The 25,226-nt window shown below is 41.6% G+C and overlaps 2 protein-coding genes across 5 annotated transcripts; both read right to left on the bottom strand.

The window, feature by feature from the left end:
* Nucleotides 1–246: 246 nt before the first annotated feature.
* On the bottom strand, nt 247–23,918 carry zgc:153012 (uncharacterized protein LOC777626 homolog). 4 transcript variants are annotated; one of them, XM_010867889.5, is made up of 5 exons: nt 23,189–23,918; nt 18,876–19,562; nt 16,356–16,507; nt 3,121–3,172; nt 247–412 (listed from the first exon to the last, which is right to left on the bottom strand). In XM_010867889.5, exons 2-5 carry the CDS (start codon nt 19,560–19,562, stop codon nt 272–274), a joined length of 1,032 nt encoding a protein of 343 aa, XP_010866191.1. In that variant the 5' UTR covers nt 23,189–23,918; the 3' UTR covers nt 247–271. The 4 variants fall into 4 exon arrangements, with proteins under 4 accessions (XP_010866191.1, XP_010866192.1, XP_028973512.1 ...); XM_029117679.2 differs by lacking the exons at nt 247–412; nt 3,121–3,172 and adding exons at nt 6,445–6,694; nt 20,230–20,286 and having other exon boundaries at nt 23,189–23,271; XM_010867890.4 differs by lacking the exon at nt 3,121–3,172 and having other exon boundaries at nt 320–412.
* LOC114830308 (extensin-like) lies at nt 4,928–6,250 on the bottom strand. Its single transcript, XM_029117677.2, has 2 exons — nt 5,192–6,250; nt 4,928–5,155 (listed from the first exon to the last, which is right to left on the bottom strand). Exons 1-2 carry the CDS (start codon nt 6,226–6,228, stop codon nt 5,080–5,082), a joined length of 1,113 nt encoding a protein of 370 aa, XP_028973510.2. The 5' UTR covers nt 6,229–6,250; the 3' UTR covers nt 4,928–5,079.
* Nucleotides 23,919–25,226: the final 1,308 nt, after the last annotated feature.

Genomic DNA, 25,226 nt, shown 5'->3' on the forward strand with positions numbered 1-25,226 from the left:
TGAGTGTGTGCAGGTGTGTGAGTGTGTGTGTGTTAGTTTCTGTGCCCCAGTGTTCGGATTATATTGTTTTTCTCTCCATTTGGGCCTTGTGTGTGTGCGGGTGTGTGTGTGTGTGTGTGTGTTAGTCTCTGTGCCCCAGTGTTTGGAGTATATAGTTTTCTCTCTCCATTTGGGCTGTGTGTGTGTGCAGGTGTGTGTGTGTTAGTCTCTGTGCCCCAATGTTTGGAGTATATAGTTTTCTCTCTCCATTTGGGCTGTGTGTGTGTGTGTGTTAGTCTCTGTGCCCCAGTGTTCGGAGTATATAGTTTTCTCTTTCCAGCTGGACATTCCTGTCAGAGAGTTCTTTAATCTGTTCCCGTAACAACTCCACTTCCTCACGGACTGCTAGCATCAGGTGGGTCTTCACCAGATCCTGTAACATAGTTAACAATAATAAATAATAACATAAATAAAGAGAATAAACAGCCTGTATTTATTCTACCTGTATATAACAGGTAGAATAAATATTTATTCTGCACAATAGTAACAAAGTAACATGTTTATTTGTGGAATGCTTTTGAGTCAATCAGGTGTGTTGTTAAAAGGTAGTGTCCTCATCATGTCTGTACAGCAGGAATGGCTCAAATAAGCAAAGAGAAACAACAGTCCATAATTACTTGAAGACATGAATGTCAGTCTTTCTGAAAAATGTCAAGAAGTCTGAAACTTTTTTTTAATGCAGTCACAAAAACCAATAAGCGCTATGATGAAACAGGCTCTCATGAGGACTGTCATATAAAAGGAAGACTCTCAGTTACCTCTGCTGTAGAGAAATTCAAAAAGTTCAAGTTCAGAGAAATTGGCAATTAACTGCAAAACAGATTGCAGTTAAAATAAATGCTTCACATAGTTCAAGTAACAGGCACATCTCAACAGCATCTGCTCAAGTAACAGGCATATCTCAACAGCATCTGCTCAGAGGAGACTGTGTGAATCAGGCCTGCATAGTTAAAACGCTGCAAAGAAATCACTACTGAAGGACAATAAGAAGAAAAGACATGCTTGGGCCAACAGATACGAGAAAGGGACATTAGACTGGTGGAAATCTGTCCTCTGGTCTGATGAGTCAAAATTCGACTGCCAACTGCCATATGTTTTTGAGACTCAGATTGGGTAAACTGATGATCTTTGCATGCATGGTTCCCACTGTGCAGCATGGAGGAGGTATGATGATGTGGGGGTGCTTTGCTTGTGATACTGTCTGTGATTTATTGAGAACCAGCATATCTACCACAATACTATGCCAAAAAATGCCATCCCATTTGGTTTGTGCTTAGTAGGACTATCATTTGTTCTCCAACAGGACAACGACCAACACACCTCCAGGTTGTGTAAGGGTTATTTGACCAAGAAGAAGAGTTATGGAGTGCTGCATCAGATGACCAGGCCACAATCACCCGACCTCAACCAAACTGAGATGGTTGGGGATTAGTTTGACCGCAGAGTGAATGAAAATCATCTAACAATTGTTCAGCACATGTGGGAACTCCTTTAAGACTGTTGGAAAAGCATTCAAGATGACTACCTTATAAAGTCAATAGTGAGAATGTCATGAGTGTGCAAAGCTATGTTCAAGGCAAATGGTGTCCAACTTGAATAATGGAAAATATAAATGAAATTGGATTTGCTTTTTTGGTTGCTACATGACACTTTTTGGTTGCTACATGATTCCATATGCGGTATTTCATAGTTTTGTGTCTTCACTATTATTCTACCCTTGAATACCCTTGGTGTGTTTATACTTTTGATTTGTACTGTACGATAAATAAATAATATGTTGTTAATCCTGGAATATTATATTTTTTCGGATTAATCAATAATCAAAAAATTTGTACCTTCAATAATAGAGCCCCATGTGCCCCTGGGAACCTTCAATGATAGAGCCCCCTGTGCCCCTGGGAACTTTCAATGATAGAACCCTGTGCCCCTGGGACCTTTCAATGGGTGATCCCATGTACCCCTGGGAACCTTCAATGCTTCAAAATGTTTCCCCCAGATCTATGCCTCGAGACAATTCTCTCAGAGGTCTACAGAGAGTTCCTTGGACTTCATGGCTTGGTTTCTGTTCTGACATGGCAAAGAGTCTGAATACTTATGTCCATGTACATTTATGCAAAAAACATACCTGATTTTTGGAGAACAGCTTTTGCATGACAGTGCTAATTTTAAAACCAGTGGCCAAAAATCTGAGTGCATCTTTGAAATGGTTAAAAGCAATATAACTAATCTGCGAACATTCTGTTACTTTTGGTTGACCAGCTTAAAACCTGTAAAACAAAATGTTGGGATTATATAAAATATATAAAATGTGATTTAGGTTGCATAATGGCTCCCGATCCTATTCAGTGCTTGTTTTCTCAATTTAACAAAAGTTTAGTGAACTGTATACATTTTTTAACATGGCTATAATTTGTTTTCTCAGTTGAAAAGACATTGAGTGAACTGTATGCAGTTTTAACATGAATCCTGCTGTCAGCTATTTCTAGTTAGAGTGGAGATAATGGCATGGCTTTGTACAGCATATGGAAGGGAGGGAGGGTACCACTTCTTCATCTGCCAGACAGAAGCGATATTTATAAGAATTATAGAGGTATGTTTTCTAAAGAGGATAATGATTGTACAAGATGTATGGTGTATGGGAGGGACAATGCCTCAAAATAACAGACCATTTGTACTGGTTGAATCTGATAATATGTTGACAGTTGAAAGAAAAACTTAATATTTTAAATATAAATGTATGTATAGCAGTTTCTAGTAGGCTACATAGAATTTAAGGATAAAAAAAATCTAAGGCAGTATTTAACTACAATATTTGAGTTATACTAATAGCATATATTTTATAATGGTAAAATCTGTTTTTTTGAAAGGGGTACCGAGGTGGAAATGTTTGGAAAACACTGTTTTACTGCCTGTAACGGAATACCAATGAGACTGCTTCAATAAACAAGTCCTGCAGTGTAATCTGATATACAACAGCTTTTAGCCAAGCATCATCCAGGACCCATATACAGCTTTAACAGCACAACAGGTTTATCCAAATGCTAATGTCATTACCAGTAAATTAGGGGTAAAGATACCTACCATGGCTTGCTCAATCTTGTTGTCAATTGCAATCATGCTGCTATTAGATCCACTGCAAAGAAGTCACAAAAAAAACATTTTAGCATATTGTGAGTTTGAATTGGTATGTGTATTTAGTGTGGTGGTGTGTGTGTGTATTTAATGTGGTGGTGTGTGTTTGTATTTAGTGTGGTGGTGTGTGTTTGTATTTAGTGTGGTGGTGTGTGTTTGTATTTAGTGTGGTGGTGGTGTGTGTGTATTTAGTGTGGTGGTGGTGTGTGTGTATTTAGTGTGGTAGTGTGTGTGTATTTAGTGTGGTTGTGTGTGTGTGTATTTCGTGTGGTGGTGTGTGTGTGTGTATTTAGTGTGGTGGTGTGTGTGTATTTAGTGTGGTGGTGTGTGTGTGAATTTAGTGTGGTGGTGGTGTGTGTATTTAGTGTGTGTGTGTGTGTATTCAGTGTGGAGGTGTGTGTGTGTGTGTATTTAGTGTGGTGGTGGTGTGTGTATTTAGTGTGGTGGTGGTGTGTGTGTATTCAGTGTGGTGGTGTGTGTGTGTGAATTTAGTGTGGTGGTGGTGTGTGTATTTAGTGTGTGTGTGTGTGTGTGTATTCAGTGTGGAGGTGTGTGTGTATTTAGTGTGGTGGTGGTGTGTGTGTATTTAGTGTGGTGGTGTGTGTGTGTATTCAGTGTGGAGGTGTGTGTGTGTGTGTGTATTTAGTGTGGTGGTGTGTGTGTATTTAGTGTGGTGGTGTGTGTGTGTGTATTCAGTGTGGAGGTGTGTGTGTGTATTCAGTGTGGAGGTGTGTGTGTGTGTATTTAGTGTGGTGGTGGTGTGTGTGTATTTAGTGTGGTGGTGTGTGTGTGTATTTAGTGTGGTGGTGTGTGTATTTAGTGTGGTGGTGTGTGTGAGTGTATTTTAAGGTTAAGGTTAGTGTGGGTTAGTGTGTGTATTTAATGGTATAGTGACACCAGTTTTTAAACATTCTGTTAGGGCAATGTGAGATTAGCTCTAGTCTAGAGGTGGCCAGGTCAGATTAGCTCCAGTCTAAAGTGGACCATGTCAGATTAGCTCCAGTCTAAAGTGGACCATGTCAGATTAGCTCCAGTCTAAAGTGGACCATGTCAGATTAGCTCCAGTCTAAAGTGGACCATGTCAGATTAGCTCCAGTCTAAAGTGGACCATGTCAGATTAGCTCCAGTCTAAAGTGGACCATGTCAGATTAGCTCCAGTCTAAAGTGGACCATGTCAGATTAGCTCCAGTCTAAAGTGGACCATGTCAGATTAGCTCCAGTCTAAAGTGGACCATGTCAGATTAGCTCCGGTCTATAGGGGGCTATGTCAGACTACCTCCACTTTACAGGGGCTATGTCAGATTAGCTCCAGTCTGAGGGGGCCATGTTAAATTAACTAAAATCTAACTAGTCTCTAGAGACCATGTCAAATAAACTAAAGTCTAAATAGTCTCTAGGGACCATGCCAGATTAACTACTGTTTAACTAGTCTCCAGAGACGATGAAAGACTAATTACAGTCAAACTAATCCCTAGAGACCACATGAGACTACCTACAGTCTAACTAGTCTCTAGAGACCATGCCAGATTACCTACAGTCAAATTATGTTCTAGAGAACATGTCCAGTTAACTACAGTACAGTATACATCCTGTCTTGGAGCCATGTCAGATGTCATCCAGATTAGCCAGCTACCCCAGATCCTCATAACTAACCCCAACTAGTCAGTCAGATTACAGGAAACCCCAACCAGCCTGCCAACGAAACCCCAAACCAGCCTGCCAACAAAACCCCAACCAGCCTGCCAACGAAACCCCAACCAGCCTGCCAACAAAACCCCAACCAGCCTGCCAACGAAACCCCAACCAGCCTGCCTGATGACTGTTAACCCCAATAAACCAGCAAGATGAGCCTCTATCCCAGATTAAAGCAGAACAAAGAACTGGTTGAAGCCGGGTCAGGGATAATTGTTATTTGTCGGGTTTGGACGGGATTAGGGTTAAAGTTAATTGGTCAGGTGTGAAAAAGTTAAAGGTTATCTGGCAGATTGGAACAGGGTTAGGATTAAACGTCATCTGGCAGATTGGAACAGGGTTAGGATTAAACGTCATCTGGCAGATTGGAACAGGGTTAGGATTAAACGTCATCTGGCAGATTGGAACAGGGTTAGGATTAAACGTCATCTGGCAGATTGGAACAGGGTTAGGATTAAAAGTCATCTGGCAGTCTGGAACAGGGTTAGGATTAAAAGTAATCTGGCAGATTGGAACAGGGTTAGGATTAAAAGTCATCTGGCAGTCTGGAACAGGGTTAGGATTAAAAGTAATCTGGCAGATTGGAACAGGGTTAGGATTAAAAGTAATCTGGCAGATTGGAACAGGGTTAGGATTAAAAGTCATCTGGCAGATTGGAACAGGGTTAGGATTAAACGTCATCTGGCAGATTGGAACAGGGTTAGGATTAAACGTCATCTGGCAGATTGGAACAGGGTTAGGATTAAACGTCATCTGGCAGATTGGAACAGGGTTAGGATTAAACGTCATCTGGCAGATTGGAACAGGGTTAGGATTAAAAGTAATCTGGCAGATTGGAACAGGGTTAGGATTAAAAGTAATCTGGCAGATTGGAACAGGGTTAGGATTAAAAGTCATCTGGCAGATTGGAACAGGGTTAGGATTAAAAGTCATCTGGCAGATTGGAACAGGGTTAGGATTAAAAGTCATCTGGCAGTCTGGAACAGGGTTAGGATTAAAAGTAATCTGGCAGATTGGAACAGGGTTAGGATTAAAAGTAATCTGGCAGATTGGAACAGGGTTAGGATTAAAAGTCATCTGGCAGATTGGAACAGGGTTAGGATTAAAAGTAATCTGGCAGATTGGAACAGGGTTAGGATTAAAAGTAATCTGGCAGATTGGAACAGGGTTAGGATTAAACGTCATCTGGCAGATTGGAACAGGGTTAGGATTAAAAGTAATCTGGCAGATTGGAACAGGGTTAGGATTAAAAGTAATCTGGCAGATTGGAACAGGGTTAGGATTAAAAGTCATCTGGCAGATTGGAACAGGGTTAGGATTAAAAGTCATCTGGCAGATTGGAACAGGGTTACGATTAAAAGTCATCTGGCAGTCTGGGTCTGGATGACATTAGGCTGTGGATTTTAATAATTCAGATTAAATCTTGATTCGATCCACACGTCTCATTGACTAATCTTTTATTCACTTTTCCATAGGGTGGAAAAGGGTGGTTTCCTGCAAAGTCAATGGGGGAAGTAGTGTTTTCATATTGGCCCTATTCTGCCCCTCCTCACACAGACACAAACTAATTCCAAACCCCACCCACTCAGTATGTCAGCCAATCAGAGGGCTTGTGGCATTCTCTGGAGCCCACTCCCTCTGAGTATGCTGATTAGATTCCCAGATCAACACACTCTGACCTGTGGTGCGTGTTAACCCCCTCCCTGCCCCCCACCCATGCTGCTGTATCAGATAAATATTGACTGGAGGATTAGATGTCACCACAGCAGAGACTTCGGCTGGGAGACTATACATACACACACATCCACCAACCAACAAAGCAGAAACAGGGCTGATATTTACAACACAAACACAGAGAGGCAGAAAGAGAAAGAGATAAAAAGGGCAAGAAAGAGCAAGACAGAGAGAGGGAGAGAGAGACATTGGAATGTTAGAACATGTGCTATTATAGGTTCCAGGGTGTGTCAGAAATATTCCAGTAATTTTCCCAACCAAGAATGGCCAGCGCAGGGCTGGCAATGGCAGCAAAAGGGTTTTGATGAGTAAATAAATTGTAGGTGTGTCAAGACATGCCCCACACTGGCCAAATGGAACTTGGAACATGCACACTGGCTAAATTATGTGATTGATTCATATACAGTCTTAATATTTTTATTATAGTTTGTTATAGCATACAGAAACAAAATAAAATGTAAATCTATCCAACATTAAACACATTAAAGGCGACAGACAAATCTCAATGAAAATCAAAAAACATAATAATAATTTAGCCTAAATTAAATAAACATCAATAGCATTTTTTCCTTTCAAATTTACCCTATTTTTCACCCACTATACAAACTCATGCCACCGCTACAACAGAGTTGGGAGAGTCATAGATCACCACAGGCCTCCTCCGAAACCTGTCCAATCAGATGGTCTGCTTCTTTAGACCCCTCCCTTAACCAGGAAATCATTGTGAGCCAATGCTTGCTCACATTGCCTTAAGCATGGCCAGGTCAGAGACACCCGCCCTGCCAGAGATGTTGCAGGAACACAGCGGCACAAGGAAATCCCTATGCCAATTAACTCCCCCTGATGCTGCTGCTATTCAAACAGCCAATACTAGCTAAAAAGGCAAAAGCTTGGAGTTGAGAAATTATGAAAATTAGCCAGGTAGCTAGTTAGCCTGCTAGAAATGATGAACATTAGCCTGCTAGCTAGGGCTGGGCAAAAAACAGTATTGATTATTACCATGACAAAAACTGTTCTTGGACTTGTAATTGGACTTGCATAAAATGAAACAGAGCTGTATATAATACTTAGCTCTGCTGTGGTCGTCATGTTCATATATTTACGTTGTTAGTGACCTCAAAGTTAACTGTATTTTTTTTTTACAGTGTATATTGCTTATACAGTTGGGTCCGGAAATATTTGGAGAGTGACACAATTTTCATAATTTTGTCCCTATACGCTACCAACAATGCATTTGAAATGAAACAACCGAGATGCAATTGAAGTGCAAATCTTCAGCTTTAATTCAAGGGGTTGAACAAATGTTTTTAATTAAAGGTTTAGAAGTTGCAACCATTTTAATACACAGTTCCCTTATTTCAGGGGCTCAAATGTAATTGGCCAAATTAACACAATCATAACTTTAATGTTTATTTTTAATACTTTGTTGAAAATCCTTTGCAGGCAATGACTGTTTGAAGTCTGTAATGCATGGACATCACCAAACGCTGGGTTTCCTCCTTTGTGATGCTTTGCCAGGCCTTTACTTCAGCTGTCTTCAGTTGTTGTTTGTTCGTGGGTCTTTCTGCCTTAAGTTTTGTCTTTAGCAATTGAAGTACATGCTCGATTGGGTTGAGATCCAGTGATTGACTCGGCCATTGAAGAATATTCTGCTTCTTTGCCTTAAAAAACTCCTGGGTTGCTTTCACAGTCTGTTTTGGGTCATTTTTATGAGAAGACAATATATCCCTATACACTTCAGAATTAATCTGGTTGCTTCTATCTTCTGTCACATCATCAATAAACACTAGTGACTCAGCGCCATTGGAAGCCATGCATGGCCATGCCATCATACATCCTCCGAGTTTTACAGATGATGTGGTATGCTTTGGATCATGAGCCGTTCAAAGCCTTCTCCATACTTTTTTCTTCCCATCATTCTAGTACAGATGAATGCTGTTCCATAACTGAGATGGCTTTTTTTGGATGTTTTTGGCAAAGTCTAATCTGGCTTTTCTATTCTTGAGGCTTTTGAATGGTTTGCACCTCATGGTGAACCCTCTGTATTTGTTCTTATTAAGTCTTCTCGTTATGGTAGACTTGGATAATGATATGTCTACCTCCTGGAGAGTGTTTCACTTGGCTGGATGTTGTGAAGGGGTTTTTCTTTACCATGGAAAGGATCCTTCGATCATCCACCACTGTTGTCCTTTTTTTGTTGCAGAGCTCACCAGTGTGTTCTTTTTTTTTCTCAGAATGCACCAAACTGTTGATTTGGCCACTACTAATGTTCCTGCTATCCCTTTGATTGATGATTTTTTTGCAGCCTAAGGATGGCCTTTTCCACTTGTATTGAGAGCTCCTTTGACCGCATGTTTTGGGTTCATTGCAACAGCTTCCAACTGCGAATGCTAAACCTGGAATCATCTCCAGACCTTTTACCTGCTTAATACATTTTGCTAAACAGCCAAAATAACAACACTTGTGTCATTGTCCAATTATTTCTGGACCTGACTGTATAATGTTTTAGTGACAGTACATACCCTAAACTGATGGTCCCATCACCAGTCATCTTTGTTTGTTTCACAAATTCACTTTTCCAGCCTGGTCTCATTGGAATACAACAAATTATTTTTTGAAAATCTTTAACAGACAAATTCCTAAGATATATTATGTAACATTAGTGTAATAATCCAGAAATAAAAAAAGGGATTTGCAGGGATTCGAACCCATGTCCAGATCCACATACGCACTACACACTGTTCCAAACAGTGCAGTGATACCTAACATAAACCCTAACCTTATCCCCGGTTCTGTTCTACCTAACCTTAAACCCAGTGCTGTGATACCTAACCCTAACCCCAGTGCTGTGATACCTAAACTTTACCCAAACCTTAAGTCTAACTTTAACCCCAGTGCTGTGATACCTAAACTTTACCCAAACCTTAAGTCTAACGTTAACCCCAGTGATGTGATACCTAATGTTAACTGTAACCTTAAAATGCATTTATTACATATTCTAGCAATCGTGGTAAGGCCAGTACTCGTCCTTCCAAATCGAATAGCTCTGTATGGAGCAGTGGGTAGGACACTCATCTGGTTTTATTTAAATTCATAATATATTATACGTTTTCGTAACATATGATATGTTTGTCTAGCGTTCGTAACAGATGTAACATTTTAGCCACTTAATAATGTATTAAAAGTTTTGGTAGGGCATTGTAATGTAACCTAAAGTAATGTAATATATCATATGAAATCAGATGTCACATTTACATATAACAGTATACGTTTTCCAAACGGACCACGTTGGTAATTCTAGGCTAATAGAAGTAAAATCTGAAACATTAAAAAAACTTTGTGCGGATTGAATGGAGTTTGAGGTTAAGTTTTATCTGGCAACACAGACAATTTGGAAAAGGTTTCCTCCTATCGTCACATTAGTTGCAGTGTTTCACTGGTATAAGGACAGATCCAGATTGGTATATATTTTTATATATTTTATTTTTCAATTTGGTTTTCATTGATCTAATAAAATGTTGTCCTGATCTTCCTATTGAATTTCTTCAGTTTGTTTTGGAAAAAGGGTTAATGTCCCAAAAAAATATATCCAATCAGAATTGTTCTTTGGTAGTATGTTGGTAAAAATTATCTAATTATGTTCAACGCTCATTGGCTAGGCCCTCAGGCTTTGAATAGAAGGCACCAGCCAACATCATTGACATTGACTACAATTAGAGCAGCATATTGGAATGACAGTATAATCAACCAATCACAAATTGTTTTTGTTGCCATCTGGTTCATATCATTTTGAATAGAATGTGTAAAAAATGTCAACTTTAGATCACTGGTTGTGTGGTAAAACCAAAGTTAATGACATTGCAATTGGAAGTACTGAGTACATGACATTTCTTGTTGAGGTGCATTTTTTTAATTTTTGCATACTGGACATCAAATACAGCACAACCTTCCTCAGACAGCATATACTGCCTGTGGTCTTGAATCAGTGTGAGTAGTTTGTTGTTGAATTTATTTTTAGTTTTGGCAAATGTTTATTTGAAACGTCACAACCTTATATTCTTCTAACATGGGTCCTGATATCGATATTTGCAACTATTGTGTACATGTGCTCCTTCTGTGAGCCACAGTCGAGGCGTGACTTAGGATCGTTTGACACTGTCATCAAATAATTTCTTCTCCTACAGAGGTCTGCATAAGAAAGGTCTCAAGTCATGCTCTGCACATACAGGCATCCAAGTTCTCTATCTACATGTATGACGTCAGATCTTTTCCCGCTGAGGGCTTAGCTTCAATAGTCAGGGTTCTCCACTGGTATATACACTGATCAGCCATAACATTATAACCACCTGCTTAATATTGTGTAGGTCCACCTTCTGCTGCCAAAACAGCCCTGACCCCTTGAGGCATGGACTCCACTACACCTCTGAAGGTGTGCTGTGGTATCTAGCACCAAGATGTTAGCAGCAGATCCATGGGGCCTCCATGGATCGGACTTGTTTGTCCAGCACATCCCACTGATGCTTGACTGGATTGAGATCTGGGGAATTTGGAGGCCAAGTCAACACCTTGAACTTGTTGTTGTGTTCCTCAAAATATTCCTGAACCATTTTTGCTTTGTGGCAGGGGACATTATCCTCCTGAAAGAGGTCAGTGCCATCAGGGAATACCTTTGCCATGAAAGGGTGCACCTGGTCTGCAACAATACTTAGGCAGGTGCTACGTGTCAAAGTAACATCCACATGAATGTCAGGACCCAAGGTTTCCCAGCAGAACATTGCCCAAAGCATCAAACTGCCTCCGCCGGCTTGCCTTCTTCCCAAATTGCATCCTGGTGCTGTGTGTTCTCCAGGGAAGCGACGCACACACACTTGGCCATCCACGTGATGTAAAAGAAAACATGAATCAGACCAGGCCACCTTCTTCCATTGCTCTGTGGTCCAGTTCTGACTCACGTGCCCATTGTAGGTGCTTTCGTCAGTGGACAGGGGTCAGCATGGACACCCTGACTGGTCTGTGACTACGCAGCCCCATACGCAACAAACTGCAATGCACTGTGTGTTCTGACACTATTCTATCAGTACCAGCATTAACTTTTTCAGCAATCTGAGCTACAGTAGCTCATCTGTTGGATCGGACCACACGGGCCAGCCTTTGCTCCCCACTTGCATCAGTGAGCCCATGACCCTGTCGCCAGTTCACCACTTTTCCCTCCTTGGACCACTTTTGATAGGAACTGACCACTGCAGACCGGGAACACCCCACAAGGACTGCAGTTTTGGACATGCTCTGATCCAGTCGCCTAGCCATCACAATTTGGCCCTTGTCAAAGTCGCTCAGATCCTTACGCTTGCCCATTTCTACTGCTTCTAAAAGATCAACTTTGAGGACAGAATGCTCACTTGCTGTCTAATATATCCCACCCACTGACAGGTGCCATGATAACGAGATTATCAGTGTTATTCACTTCACCTGTCAGTGGTCATAATGTTATGGCTGATCGGTGTAGATACATAGAAAGCAGAAAGTGGCTAGTGAAGTAAAGGTGCACTGTAAAACGTAATAAGTTCAGAATACTCAAAAAATTTGTGGAAACTGATTACATCAAAATATTTAAGTCAACTAACTTAATTTTGTTAAGTAAGTAATTAATTAAAAATTACAATTCATTGGAACTTAATAGTTAAGATTTTTTTAATTTTCCTTTCAAGTTTACTGTACATAACAATATAAAATAAAATAATTTCCCAATATGCATTGCCCTTTAAATGAACTCTAGAGTTACCACCCATGACTTATTTGTTAATGCCTGAGACATGGTTATTGAACACATTTATTACTTTTGTCAATTTCTTGCCAACAGTTATAAAATATTAAACTGTGAATCCTTAACATATTCATAAATCCTTATTTTAAAGTATTGTAAGCCCATGGACTATTCATTTCAGATGCCGTCAAAATATGCTGTGAAATGTCAGATTGAAATCCTAGCACAGTGGCTAGATAGTCATGTTCAAAAAACATTCATAACTTAAAGGAAATTCCCAGATTTTCTAAATTAAAATCAACACTTCTGCTAAGATTTCTGGAAATCCTGGGAACTTCGGCAGAGTTAAAAAGCTACCCACAAGGCATTGGCTTGCAAAGGAGTGCATAATTCCTATTGGAACCAGAATGTCTGACACAAAGATGGATATTTAATGTAATTGTTACAATCATTTCAGTAGTGGGTGCAACAAATATGTTTGACTAAATGATTGGATTACTTTAGACAAATGTATTTGTTTGATGTTTGTGTAGCTAAGATGAATTAATCAGTCAAAGTACATGCAAAAAAAGGATAATAAAAGATTTCCAAAATATCAACTTGAAGAGAATGCTGGGAACATTTTCATTTTAAACTTATAAAAATGTAGTTAAAGTCAGTCAAACATAAATGTTTTAAGTTATTGGGAAAATTTATCTAACTTTGAGTTACACTTAGTGTAACTTACACTTAGAAACATTTGAGTAAGAAATACGTTAGTGTTTACAGTGTGGCTAGGCGAAATATTCGCCTCCAGTTAATTTTCAATTGAGTCACATGACCATCTACCATATAATCTTTCTTATAAACATTTATAATTCATATAATTGGTCAGGAATACTACTAATAAGCAGGAAGCCATTTAATTTGGTATTATATGAGGCTACATTGTTATCAAATACACAAACATTAGCTACATAGCCAGCTCCTATATGACACTATTACTAGTAGTAGCTACAGCAGCTGCTATATCTCCTGTAGAACAATTTGGATTTTCATTAACCTAATAATCGGGTACCCTACATGTGTGGATTAACATCATACTATTACTATGTAGCTGTACCAAATAGCTAGCGTTACATGAGCTAGTAAACATGAACTCCCTGCATTATGAGTATTGATATATGGAATTACAAGTCTTCATGAGTCTGTGTAGCTATGCTTATAATACTGCATTCTAAGTATAATTTTATATAATTAATTAACCATATGAATTTTAAGTAAAGTGTTACCGCTTTATTTAACCAGGCAGTGTAATTCAACTATAACAAATCTGTCAATCCTGTTTTGGTGTAACCTATTAGCAGAAAAACAGACTTTGAAATGCAATTTTTCCAGACCCCCATTTAATAAGACAAACATGATAAATCAGCCACATCTGATACACAAATGTCCCTGCCTAATGCTCTTTGTTGCAGCTAATGCTGACATTTGAATGTATATATGCAGTGTGAATGCAACTAGATAGCTAACATTCTTAGTATGGTAACAATTAAAATAGAACAGAATACTTGCCTGTATTTCTTTTTTTTTTTTAGGTTTTTACATGATGGTAGCTAGGTTTAGCAAAAGTAACCTCAACTTTGCTAACGTTAAAGATTTCACCTCCATTGTGAGGAAATTCTGTTGCCTATCGTTTGCACTTTACTGTACAGGCTGCCTAGCAAACTACATAAATGTGAGTGTTACACCAGCAGCTAACATTGAGTCTTGAAATAATTAGCTAAACGTTATTTGAATGCAATAGCTAGTGTAACTTCAACAAGTTTATTTGTTTACTGTTAATTTGGTGAACTGATTAGCAAAAAACTTGACATGACATAAATCATACGTTTCTTATACCAAGGCTGGTCATACTCTAAGCATGACACAATACCAGAAATACTCTGCCAGTAATAATGCTGTTTGGTTCCCTGTTACCGTGTTAATACATTATGTTCATAAAATTGGAACAAACTTACACACAATGGGTTTCCAATGCTAATAAGTGAAACATTTTTGTGCTCAAATAATTTAACATATTTAAATTCTTTGACCCTCTTAACTTTCTCTTCATTAAAGATGGCTACACCACAGAAAAGTTAAAGTTACAGAAAAGTTTTACTTTATTCATTAATCTTTACAGGAAAGAAACCTGACAAAGGTTATAAACAGTAAAATGTACCTGATTTGGGAATCTATATGAAATTTAAGCTCACAAGAAATGCTGCTAGGAGCACCCTGCACTTTATTCTTCAAAATATAATGTTTATACTGTTCTGTTTACAATTACTATGTTAACAATAAAATAAAATACAATTATCTGAAATATATATTGGCCCCAAATATCGGTCATTGGTCTGATATTTGTGGGAGCAGGTTAATTTTATTTTGATTGTAGGAAACAGAGGGGGGAGAAAAGCAGCGGGAGAACAGAAGAATAAAAGGAACCCAAGTTTTGAACCCAGAGTTTTGGTGGGGAGCTGCACCTGTCACTTGGGGAGTGTTATCAGAATGCCATGCCTCGGCATGACATTCTCCCTTTGGTTGTTGTGGAAATTTCTTTACTCAGTGAGAATACATTGTATAAAGGATGGAGTCCCACTGTTAAGATAGGTACAGGAATGTGTGGGATCTGGTATTTGCATAGGGGACATCTATTGTCTGTCCAGATGGAGATCAATGGGTTTTAGGACAGGATAGGAGAAGATACAGCAAGGGGGCAGTAAGGTCAGTTGGCCCCTTTGGGTAAACACTACAGTAGACATTATGGCAGGAAGGATAAGGTGGGGGAAGATAGCATTTGACGTGTGTGATAGAACAAAGGGAAAGGTGTTTGATTGACATGAAACAGATGGCAGCATCTTACCACACCCCTTTTTCCTATGTAATAAATACTGTCGAAATGATGTTTTTATTTAGAAACTATCCACCGTTACTTTGTAACCTGTATACTTTCTCCTTGCAAGCAAGATTAAAACCGTTTATTGCGCAATTGATTTCTCCTGTCTTACCTACCATTTTCATACAACTATTTGGATTTTAGAAATTGCCATCACATGGTTAGTGTGAGTATTGTTACACTAAACCTGGTACTGAAGTCACCATTCTGGTGTCATGATTGTACATTTAATCACAAAACTGCTTTGAATGTTATTCAGAACATTTCCATCTCTCAAAGTCTATTGGATGACGTGAAGATGTCAGGACACAACTATGCCCCCATCTCTGCGCTGGACAGGGGGCCATAGTCGGAAGCCAGCTGGTTTGTTTTGTTTCTTTTGAGCCAAATAAAAAGTATGGATTTCAACCACCACTCTGTGTCTGTGTCCTGCTTCCTGAACCGTGACAGATGATGTAGTTTTATACTCCATATTAGATAACTTTAGCAATGTTGTTGTATTACCAAGCCACTACAGTGTATCCTAGACACAACATTAATTGACCACATTTAAAATCAGTATCCAGCGTTCAATTTCTGGTAATCAATATAACTGAAGCATCTATAGGGTTCGGGTTAGTGACCATGGCAACAACGTCACTAGGTGACAGAGGTGCATTGCATTAAAACTTGTAGTATTTAGGCCACAGCTGTGAATCTGCTCAGTGACCTGTGAAGTGCAGCAGTAGTTGCCTTATTTCTCTATTGTGAGCAGAGAAACTGGAGCCTGGCGTGGAGTCGGCATGGCTGACTAGAGAAACTGACACTTTCACACCGGTTCTATTCTAGCCAAGGGTCCCAAAACACATGGACACACACCTCTGGATGCCCCACCCTAACCCTCTGTGGGGTATTTGGCACTCTACTGCTACTGAAACTGATATAGACCATCGCACACACACACACACACACACACACACACACAGCAGAACACACAAGCACAGCTCTCAACAACCCATCTAACAATTCACAAACATGACTGAGGTCCAATCCACACACACACACACGTTTTCTCTATAAATGTAGTGCCCATACCTGTCCTCTCCCAGCAGATGGAAATCCCCCCCCGTTCCAAACATGGACCAGGCAGAAGGAGTCTGGATAGGAGTCAGACTGGGCAGGAACGTACCATCTTTCCCTTGTAGAGGGGGGGAACTGGGCTGGGAATGAGACACTCTCAACAGAGACTAGAGATTAGGGTGGGAGAAAGAGGGAAAAATAAGAGAGTGAAAGAGAGAAAGAGTAGAGTGTGTGTGACAAAGTGAAGCTATCAACAAACCTCATCTTGGGAATGTATGAAAGTGTGTGTTTGTTATGTGTGAGTGTTATGTATTTGTATGTGTGTTTTCTATGTGTTGTGTGTGTTTTTTGTGTTAACATTCATACAGTCTAACTTTGAAACAACAATTAAATCTTTAACATCACGAAAAATCCCTTACTGAAAAAGTTTTATGTAAATCATCATACATTTATAACATATTGAATACGAACAAGTCCCAATTATCATGAAAATAACTAATACCTGACACAACAATGCTGCAATGCTAGGAAAGGAGCCACAAACAGCAACTCAGAAGTAGAGGAGCAGGCGAGGGAGGACAGACAGGGGTGTGTTGGGTGTGTGGCTAAGTGATTAGGGAAACAGGAGAGAGATAGCCCTGACGTGCACTCTTGCAGGCCTGGTAACTAACTTATTGTTGTCAATCATCTCTTCTCATTACATACTAGCTCTCATTCCTACATCAAACCAGGAGTATGTAATTTAGCTACTAATGATAGGCTAATCTAACTAATGATAGGCTAATCTAACTAATGATAGGCTAATCAAGAATACAACACTTCTAACAGTGCTCTCCCCTTCAAACTCATTTCAGATTATTAGAAAAACAGCAATGATACCTTCTTAGTAGGGGTGTAACGGTACGCAAAATTCACGGTTCAGTACGCACTGCACACTTTGTCACGGTTTGGTACAATTTTGGTACCGTGGAAAAAAGGCATGCAAAACATGACATCAAACTTTTTTATTGTCAAAGGCACCAAATAACATAGCATTGTTCTGAGCAGTGAAATTCTTATGACATGGCCGTAACATCTACGCAGTAAGCATTAAGTAAAATAGAAAAAAATATTAATAATGTGAACTAGCAGCAATTCCACCATGTCTTTTAATTTTGAGTTTATTGATTTATTATTACGTTTTCCCAAAGGGAGACCTGAATGATACAGGAGGGTCCTCAAGATCTGGCTTCTTGTTAGCGTTTACCATATTTATGAGGCAGCACGTGCTATGGTGCTTCAGTTGCTTCAGTCCAAAATCCATCTCTGGAGGGAAACTCTAAGTTTAGAATTTTTATTTTGCACAAAAAAGTAATGTGCGTAGTTAAAACTAAACAATATTCATTCGGATCACAGCAAATGCCGAACCAAACGGTTCGTTACACCCCTACTCCTCATTATAACTTTGTTCTGTTATTTTTTAATCCCATCTTCCATTGATTAGTCTGATGTATTATTAACGTGGCAAACGGAGGCCAAGTTAACTGGCTTATTTCACTCCAGTGGTCGTTACTAGCTCTTAATAGGTGAATCAGAGATCCTAGCATTAATCTGATGTGGTGACGTGGTGTGTGATGTGTGTGTATGGTGTGGATGTGTGTGGATGTGTGTATGGTGTGGATGTGTGTGAATGGTGTGGATGTGTGTTTATGGTGTGGTTATGTGTGGATGGTGTGGATGTTTGTGGGTGTGTGTATGGTGTGAATGTGTATGTATAGTGTGGATGTGTGTGGATGGGGTGGATGTGTGTGGGTGTGTGTATGATACGGATGTGTGTATGGTGTGGATGTGTGGGAGTGTGTGTATGGAGTGGATGTGTGTGGATGGTGTGGATGTGTGCGGATGGGGTGGATGTGTGTGAGTGTGTGTATGGAGTGGACGTGTGTGGATGGTGTGGATGTGTGTGGATGGGGTGGATGTGTGTGGGTGTGTGTATGGTGTGAATGTGTATGTATGGTGTGGATGTGTGTGGATGGGGTGGATGTGTGTGGGTGTGTGTATGATGTGGATGTGTGTGGATGTGTGTATGGTGTGGATGTGTGTGTATGGTGTGGATGTGTGTGTTTGGTTTGGATATGTGTGGATGGGGTGGATGTGTGTGGGTGTGTGTATGGTGTGAATGTGTATGTATGGTGTGGATGTGTGTGGATGGGGTGGATGTGTGTGGGTGTGTGTATGATGTGGATGTGTGTGGATGTGTGTATGGTGTGGATGTGTGTGAGTGTGTGTATGGTGTGGATGTGTGTGTATGGTGTGGATATGTGTGGATGGGGTGGATGTGTGTGGGTGTGTGTATGATGTGGATGTGTGTGGATGTGTGTATGGTGTGGATGTGTGTGAGTGTGTGTATGGTGTGGATGTGTGTGTATGGTTTGGATATGTGTGGATGGGGTAGATGTGTGTGGGTGTGTGTATGGTGTGGATGTGTATATATGGTGTGGATGTGTATGTATGGTGTGGATGTGTGTCTATGGTCTGTGATGCGTTTGCTCTCACCCTCCCGGACGCATCCACATCCAGTCGTAAAGGGGGGGGTATGTTCCGTGGGCGAGGGCTCGGCGGAGGGGGCATTGAGTCAACCACCCTTAAATTTGATCGGTCCAGGTTTGTGGGGGAGGGTGGGCCACTGTGGAGAAAAAGAGGCTTGAACCCTCCAAAGCCCTCCCCCTCGGAACCTATTGGCTGGGCCAGCAAGTGGGTGGTGCCCTGGGAGTGGACAAGGTTTCCCGCCCTGAGAGCGGGCATGTGCCCCAACAGCCCGCCCCCAGCACCTCCCCCTACCCTCTCTAGACCAATCCCCTCCAGTGACTCCAGAGAGTGTGCATGTCTCATACTGTCCATCACCCGCCTAAACCCCACCCCTTCCTCTCGTTCCAGGAAATCAGTGCAGATCCATCGCCCCCGACGATAGGGTTCTCCATGGCCCTGTCCCAATCGGACGACTCGGAACCTGGAGCCCTGCCCCGTGGAATCGTGGGAGTTGTATTTCCTAAGCGAGCGGGGAGTTGTTGGCTGGGAAGAGCTTCCTTGCTGGTGGGAGGAGCCAGGCTTGGAAGAAGCTGCTGCTTGGCTGGAGGACTGAGGGGAGTGACTTGATTGGCTAGAGGAGCTGGCAGGGGGTGGGGCCTCCCCAGATGTCACACTGGTGATCTTGAAGCCACTCCTCTTCTTGCCTCCACTCATCTACACAAACACACACACACACATCAGACACAGCACAGAAATACAGAGTCAGTGAATAGATACAGATTTAGACTCAGCTACAGAATTTAGAATCAATATACACTCACCTAAAGGATTATTAGGAACACCTGTTCAATTTCTCATTAATGCAATTATCTAATCAACCAATCACATGGCAGTTGCTTCAATACATTTAGGGGTGTGGTCCTGGTCAAGACAATCTCCTGAACTCCAAACTGAATGTCAAAATGGGAAAGAAAGGTGATTTAAGCAATTTTGAGCGTGGCATGTTTGTTGGTGCCAGACGGGCCGGTCTGAGCATTTCAAAATCTGCTCAGTTACTGGGATTTTCACGCACAACCATTTCTAGGGTTTACAAAGAATGGTATGAAAAGGGAAAAACATCCAGTATGCGGCAGTCCTGTGGGCGAAAATGCCTTGTTGATGCTAGAGGTCAGAGGAGAATAGGCCGACTGATTCAAGCTGATAGAAGAGCAACTTTGACTGAAATAACCACTCGTTACAACCGAGGTATGCAGCAAAGCATTTGTGAAGCCACAACACGCACAACCTTGAGGCGGATGGGCAAAACAGCAGAAGACCCCACCGAGTACCACTCATCTCCACTACAAATAGGAAAAAGAGGCTACAATTTGCACCAGCTCACCAAAATTGGACAGTTGAAGACTGGAAGAATGTTGCCTGGTCTGATGAGTCTCGATTTCTGTTGAGACATTCAGATGGTAGAGTCAGAATTTGGCGTAAACAGAATGAGAACATGGATCCATCATGCCTTGTTACCACTGTGCAGGCTAGTGGTGGTGGTGTAATGGTGTGGGGGATGTTTTCTTGGCACACTTTAGGCCCCTTAGTGCCAATTGGGCATCGTTTAAATGCCACGGCCTACCTGAGCATTGTTTCTGACCATGTCCATCCCTTTATGACCACCATGTACCCATCCTCTGATGGCTACTTCCAGCAGGATAATGCACCATGTCACAAAGCTCAAATCATTTCAAATTGGTTTCTTGAACATGACAATGAGTTCACTGTACTGAAATGGCCCCCACAGTCACCAGATCTCAACCCAATAGAGCATCTTTGGGATGTGGTGGAACGGGAGCTTTGTGCCCTGGATGTGCATCCCACAAATCTCCATCAACTGCAAGATGCTATCCTATCAATATAGGCCAACATTTCTAAAGAATGCTTTCAGCACCTTGTTGAATCAATGCCACGTAGAATTAAGGCAGTTCTGAAGGCGAAAGGGGGTCAGACACAGTATTAGTATGGTGTTCCTAATAATCCTTTAGGTGAGTGTATATATAGAATCAGTAGTTTCTTCTACAGTTTCCTACAACTAATCTTGAGCAACTGACCAACTAGTGTAGCCTGGGGACCAGTGTTGACCAACTGACCAACTAGTGTAGCCTGGGGACCAGTATTGACCAACTAGTGTAGCCTGGGGACCAATGTTGACCAACTGACCAACTAGTGTAGCCTGGGGACCAGTGTTGACCAACTAGTGTAGCCTGGTGACCAGTGTTGACCAACTTGTGTAGCCTGGGGACCAGTGTTGACCAACTAGTGTAGCCTGGGGACCAGTGTTGACCAACTGACCAACTAGTGTAGCCTGGGGACCAGTGTTGACCAACTGACCAACTAGTGTAGCCCGTGGACCAGTGTTGACCCACCCATTTAATACTCCTCTCTATAAAGCCACCAAACCTGTTAGGTCAGGTTCAGACTGTGTGTGACTAAGTCCCTCCCTCTCTGTTAGCTGGAGAAAACAGAACCACTCAGGGAGTGTCAGGCAGCAGCTATTACACAACACTGGACTAGCTGTGTGTGTCTAGCCTAGTACTGACTGTTTAGAGTTGGGGAAAGAAACAGTGCAATGGATCTTCAGTGCAGAGACTTCAAAAATCCACATAAGCATGTATAATATTTCTTACATGGAATCTGATATGATCATCAAGCCCACTCAGAAGGTCAAGGGTCATGATAAAGTAAAGCAGAATGTTACTAGGACATCTAATAAACTAACCTAGCAGTTCGGGCCTCCATGGTTCTGTTTTTCTTAATTGAGCTTAAACTTAACTGTATTTAAATAAAGGGTTATTTGTCATAACCTGGTGTAAACCACAGGTCTAGCCTCCTAACTGAAGGAAAAACAGATAGGAATTAGAATGGAAATTTTTTAAAAGAAAGCAACACAAGGGGGTTTCTGTAACAATAGGTTTCTGTACTGATCTTCCACTACATTTATAGGCACACAATAATAGGATTATAGAACAGTCAGAACTGTCATTTACAGACTAGAAGGAAGTACATTTTAGTGGAGGAAGGTTCTAAGATACTTCTGTCTGTCAGCTGGCCTGTCTGTCTGCAGGCTTGTCTGTCTGTCTGCTGGCCTGTCTGACTGTCTGCTGGTCTATCTGTCTGTCTGTCAGCTGGCCTGTCTGTCTGTCTGTCAGCTGGCCTGTCTGTCTGTCTGTCAGCTGGCCTGTCTGTCAGCAGGCTTGTCTGTCTGTCTGCTGGCCTGTCTGACTGTCTGCTGGTCTATCTGTCTGTCTGTCAGATGGCCTGTCTGTCTGTCTGCGGGTCTGTCTGTCTGTCTGTCAGCTGGCCTGTCTGTCTGTCTGCTGGTCTGTCTGCCTGTCAGCTGGCCGGTCTGTCTGTCAACTGGCCTGCCTGCCTGTCTGTCAGCTGGCCTGTCTGCCTGTCTGCTGGCCTGTCTGCCTGTCTGCTGGCCTGTCTGCCTGTCTGTCAACTGGCGTGTCTGTCTGTCTGTCAACTGGCCTGTCTGTCTGTCTGCTGGTCTGTCTGTCTGTCAGCTGGCCTGTCTGTCTGTCAGCAGGCTTGTCTGTCTGTCAGCTGGCCTGTCTGTCTGTCAGCTGGCCTGTCAGTCTGTCTGCTGGTCTGTCTGTCTGTCTGCTGGTCTGTCTGTCTGTCTGCTCTGTCTGTCTGTCTGTCAGCAGGCTTGTCTGTCTGTCTGCTGGTCTATCTGTCTTTCTGTCAGCTGGCCTGTCAGTCTGTCTGCTGGTCTGTCTGTCTGTCTGCTGGTCTGTCTGCCTGTCAGCTGGCCTGTCTGTCTGTCAGCTGGAATGTCTGTCTGTCTGTCAGCTGGACTGTCTGTCTGTCTGTCAGCTGGACTGTCTGTCTGTCTGCTGGTCTGTCTGTCTGTCTGCTGGTCTGTCTGTCATCTGGCCTGTCTGTCTGTCTGCTGGTCTGTCTGTCTGTCTGTCAGCTGGCCTGTCTGCTGATCTGTTAGATACACGCTTGCGCAAAAGGCACTTTTGGGAAGTGGCTAAAAACCAATACTAATTAGAACTAATTCCACACAATAAGACATTCTTATATGTTCAAAAATCTCTCATAGACCTGCTTCAAATTAATTCCGCTTAGTGACGTCGTCAGTTACATTACAAATGAGCCTCTATGTGCGCCTTAGCGCATTCTGTGCCATTCCACAAGATCCTTTCTGACTGTCCTTCAATTTTAAGTATCTCCCTCTCTGTTCTGTGGCACTTTAAACATTTTAATTATTCTTCTCCATCTCTCATGACACTACTAAGAAGTATGTATTCCTTCTTGAAGTTTGTTTCAGGGCGGAGATTACGTACCGTGTTCTGGAACCAGCCTTCAGAAGCGCAAGAAGCAGTAGTAGTAGTATGGTTCTTAAGGTTCCAATCGTGCCTGTCACATCTAGTTCATATCAACTATTAGATGATGACGTGCTGACAGTCAGATACTGCATAGCCTTTAACAGCTCGTTTTAGAAAGAAAAATAAATATGATCGGACTTTATAGAGAGTTGGAAAAGTAGTCAAAAGTAGCCAACCCCATTGCACATTGCTCTGTCGGTCGTAGTTGCCGTTTTCAGGCTTGCCTAAAGTAATAATGTCCCGTAGAGCTGAGAGCGGGCGGGGCTCAGGGTATAGGGCTTGCCCGGACAGAAGTGCAAAGAGTCGGCTGTAGTCCCGTTCCAGTTCCGCCCTGCGCTAGCAGCTCTTCCCTGGTGCCCCGGTCGTGACTGACACCCGTAGCTTGTTGCGGAGCAGCCGAGAGGAAGAGCTGACTGTGGTTATTACATTCATTTGCAGGATGGTTAGCCCCTAATCCTGGGACTTTACACTTCTTACTATAAAAGTTCAGACGGTCCGCTTGCCAACGTTAACCACAACATCTAAACATTCTAACTTTCCACTTCTGCTTCCGTTGCACTGCCTGCCTGCCTGCCTGCCTGTCTGTCTGTCTTCCTCTCTCCCCTCGCTCTCTCTGCAAGAAAAATAGGAGTAGTGTGCATCTCTCACATTATCTTCATGTTCACTTGTCTTTAGGGAACTGTTGACAACTTTTATTGAACCGGAAGTTCCGGCCACGTTAGACAGCGTCTGGTGGTCTCTGTCGGCCTGATCAAGTCATTACTGCAGTAAAGCCGAAATATTTTGTATTAGGCGTAATTACAGGATATACCAAACCACACATTACATTTAAATTCTTACTTGCAGTTCCTCCTCTTGTAGAAAATAGAGAAAATGTTGATGAAATAGATGAGATCAGAACATGCATTCAGAAAGTGTTTAGACCCATCCACTTATTCCACAAACTGTTATGTTAGTCTTATTCTGAAATTGATTACATTGATTTTTCTTTATCAATCTACACACAATACCCCTTAATGACAAAGCAAAAACAGAGTTTTAGAATGTTTAGATTTTTTGTTTGGCAAATGTATTTAAAAAAAGTACATTTACTTAAGTGTTTAGACTCCTTCACTAAGTACATTGTTGAAGCACCTTTGGCAGCAATTATTGCCTCTTCTTGGGTGACGCTACATGCTTGGTAGGCCTGTTTTTGGGGAGTTTCTCTCATACTTCTCTGCAGATCCTCTCAAGCTCTGTCAGTTTGGATGGGAAACGCCACTTCACAGCCATGTTCAGGTCTCTCTAGATATTTTGAATCCATTTTAGAATAAGACCATAGCATAACAAAATGTGAAGGGTCTGTGTATTAACATGATGGGTGTGATTGTTCCACACAGGTCTGAGACCTCAATTTGTGATATTTCCAAATGTAAAGTTCTTCAATGGGAAGGATTCGACACACTGGCGTAGCGTAGTGATGCGGGGTCGGGGTTTAAGATGCCCTTACACACACCCCAAACCCACCCCCCCGACGAAAATGATGCAGAATATACGCATGTAAAGCCAATCCTGGCAAAGATTAACCTCACATCCAACATCTGACTGTGATAACCACATACAGAAACACAATATAAAAAAATATATATTTATTATAGAGACCAAGCACAGGCCACCCACCCACGGTGGGCATTCCCCTGTCCTCAGTCATCACCAATTTGGGTGTGAAATGTCTCTGTTTTAAGGCCCACATTAGACATTTCTGTATTAACATTTTTCACCTTGAGAACATTTCCAGCCTAAGACCTTCTCTCACCTTCTCTGATGCAGAAACACTTATCCATTCATTTTTCTCCATAATTGATTATGGGAATGCAGTACTAGAGGACCTGCCAGCAAATTCCATTAATAAAATACAGCTGATCAGATATGCAAGGATCCTGAGACAAATATATCTTCCCACATCACACCTGTCCATGCTGACTTTCATCACACCTCTCCTCGCTGACTTTCATCA

Source organism: Esox lucius, chromosome 24 (assembly GCF_011004845.1).
Source record: "Esox lucius isolate fEsoLuc1 chromosome 24, fEsoLuc1.pri, whole genome shotgun sequence".
Taxonomy (NCBI): domain Eukaryota; kingdom Metazoa; phylum Chordata; class Actinopteri; order Esociformes; family Esocidae; genus Esox; species Esox lucius.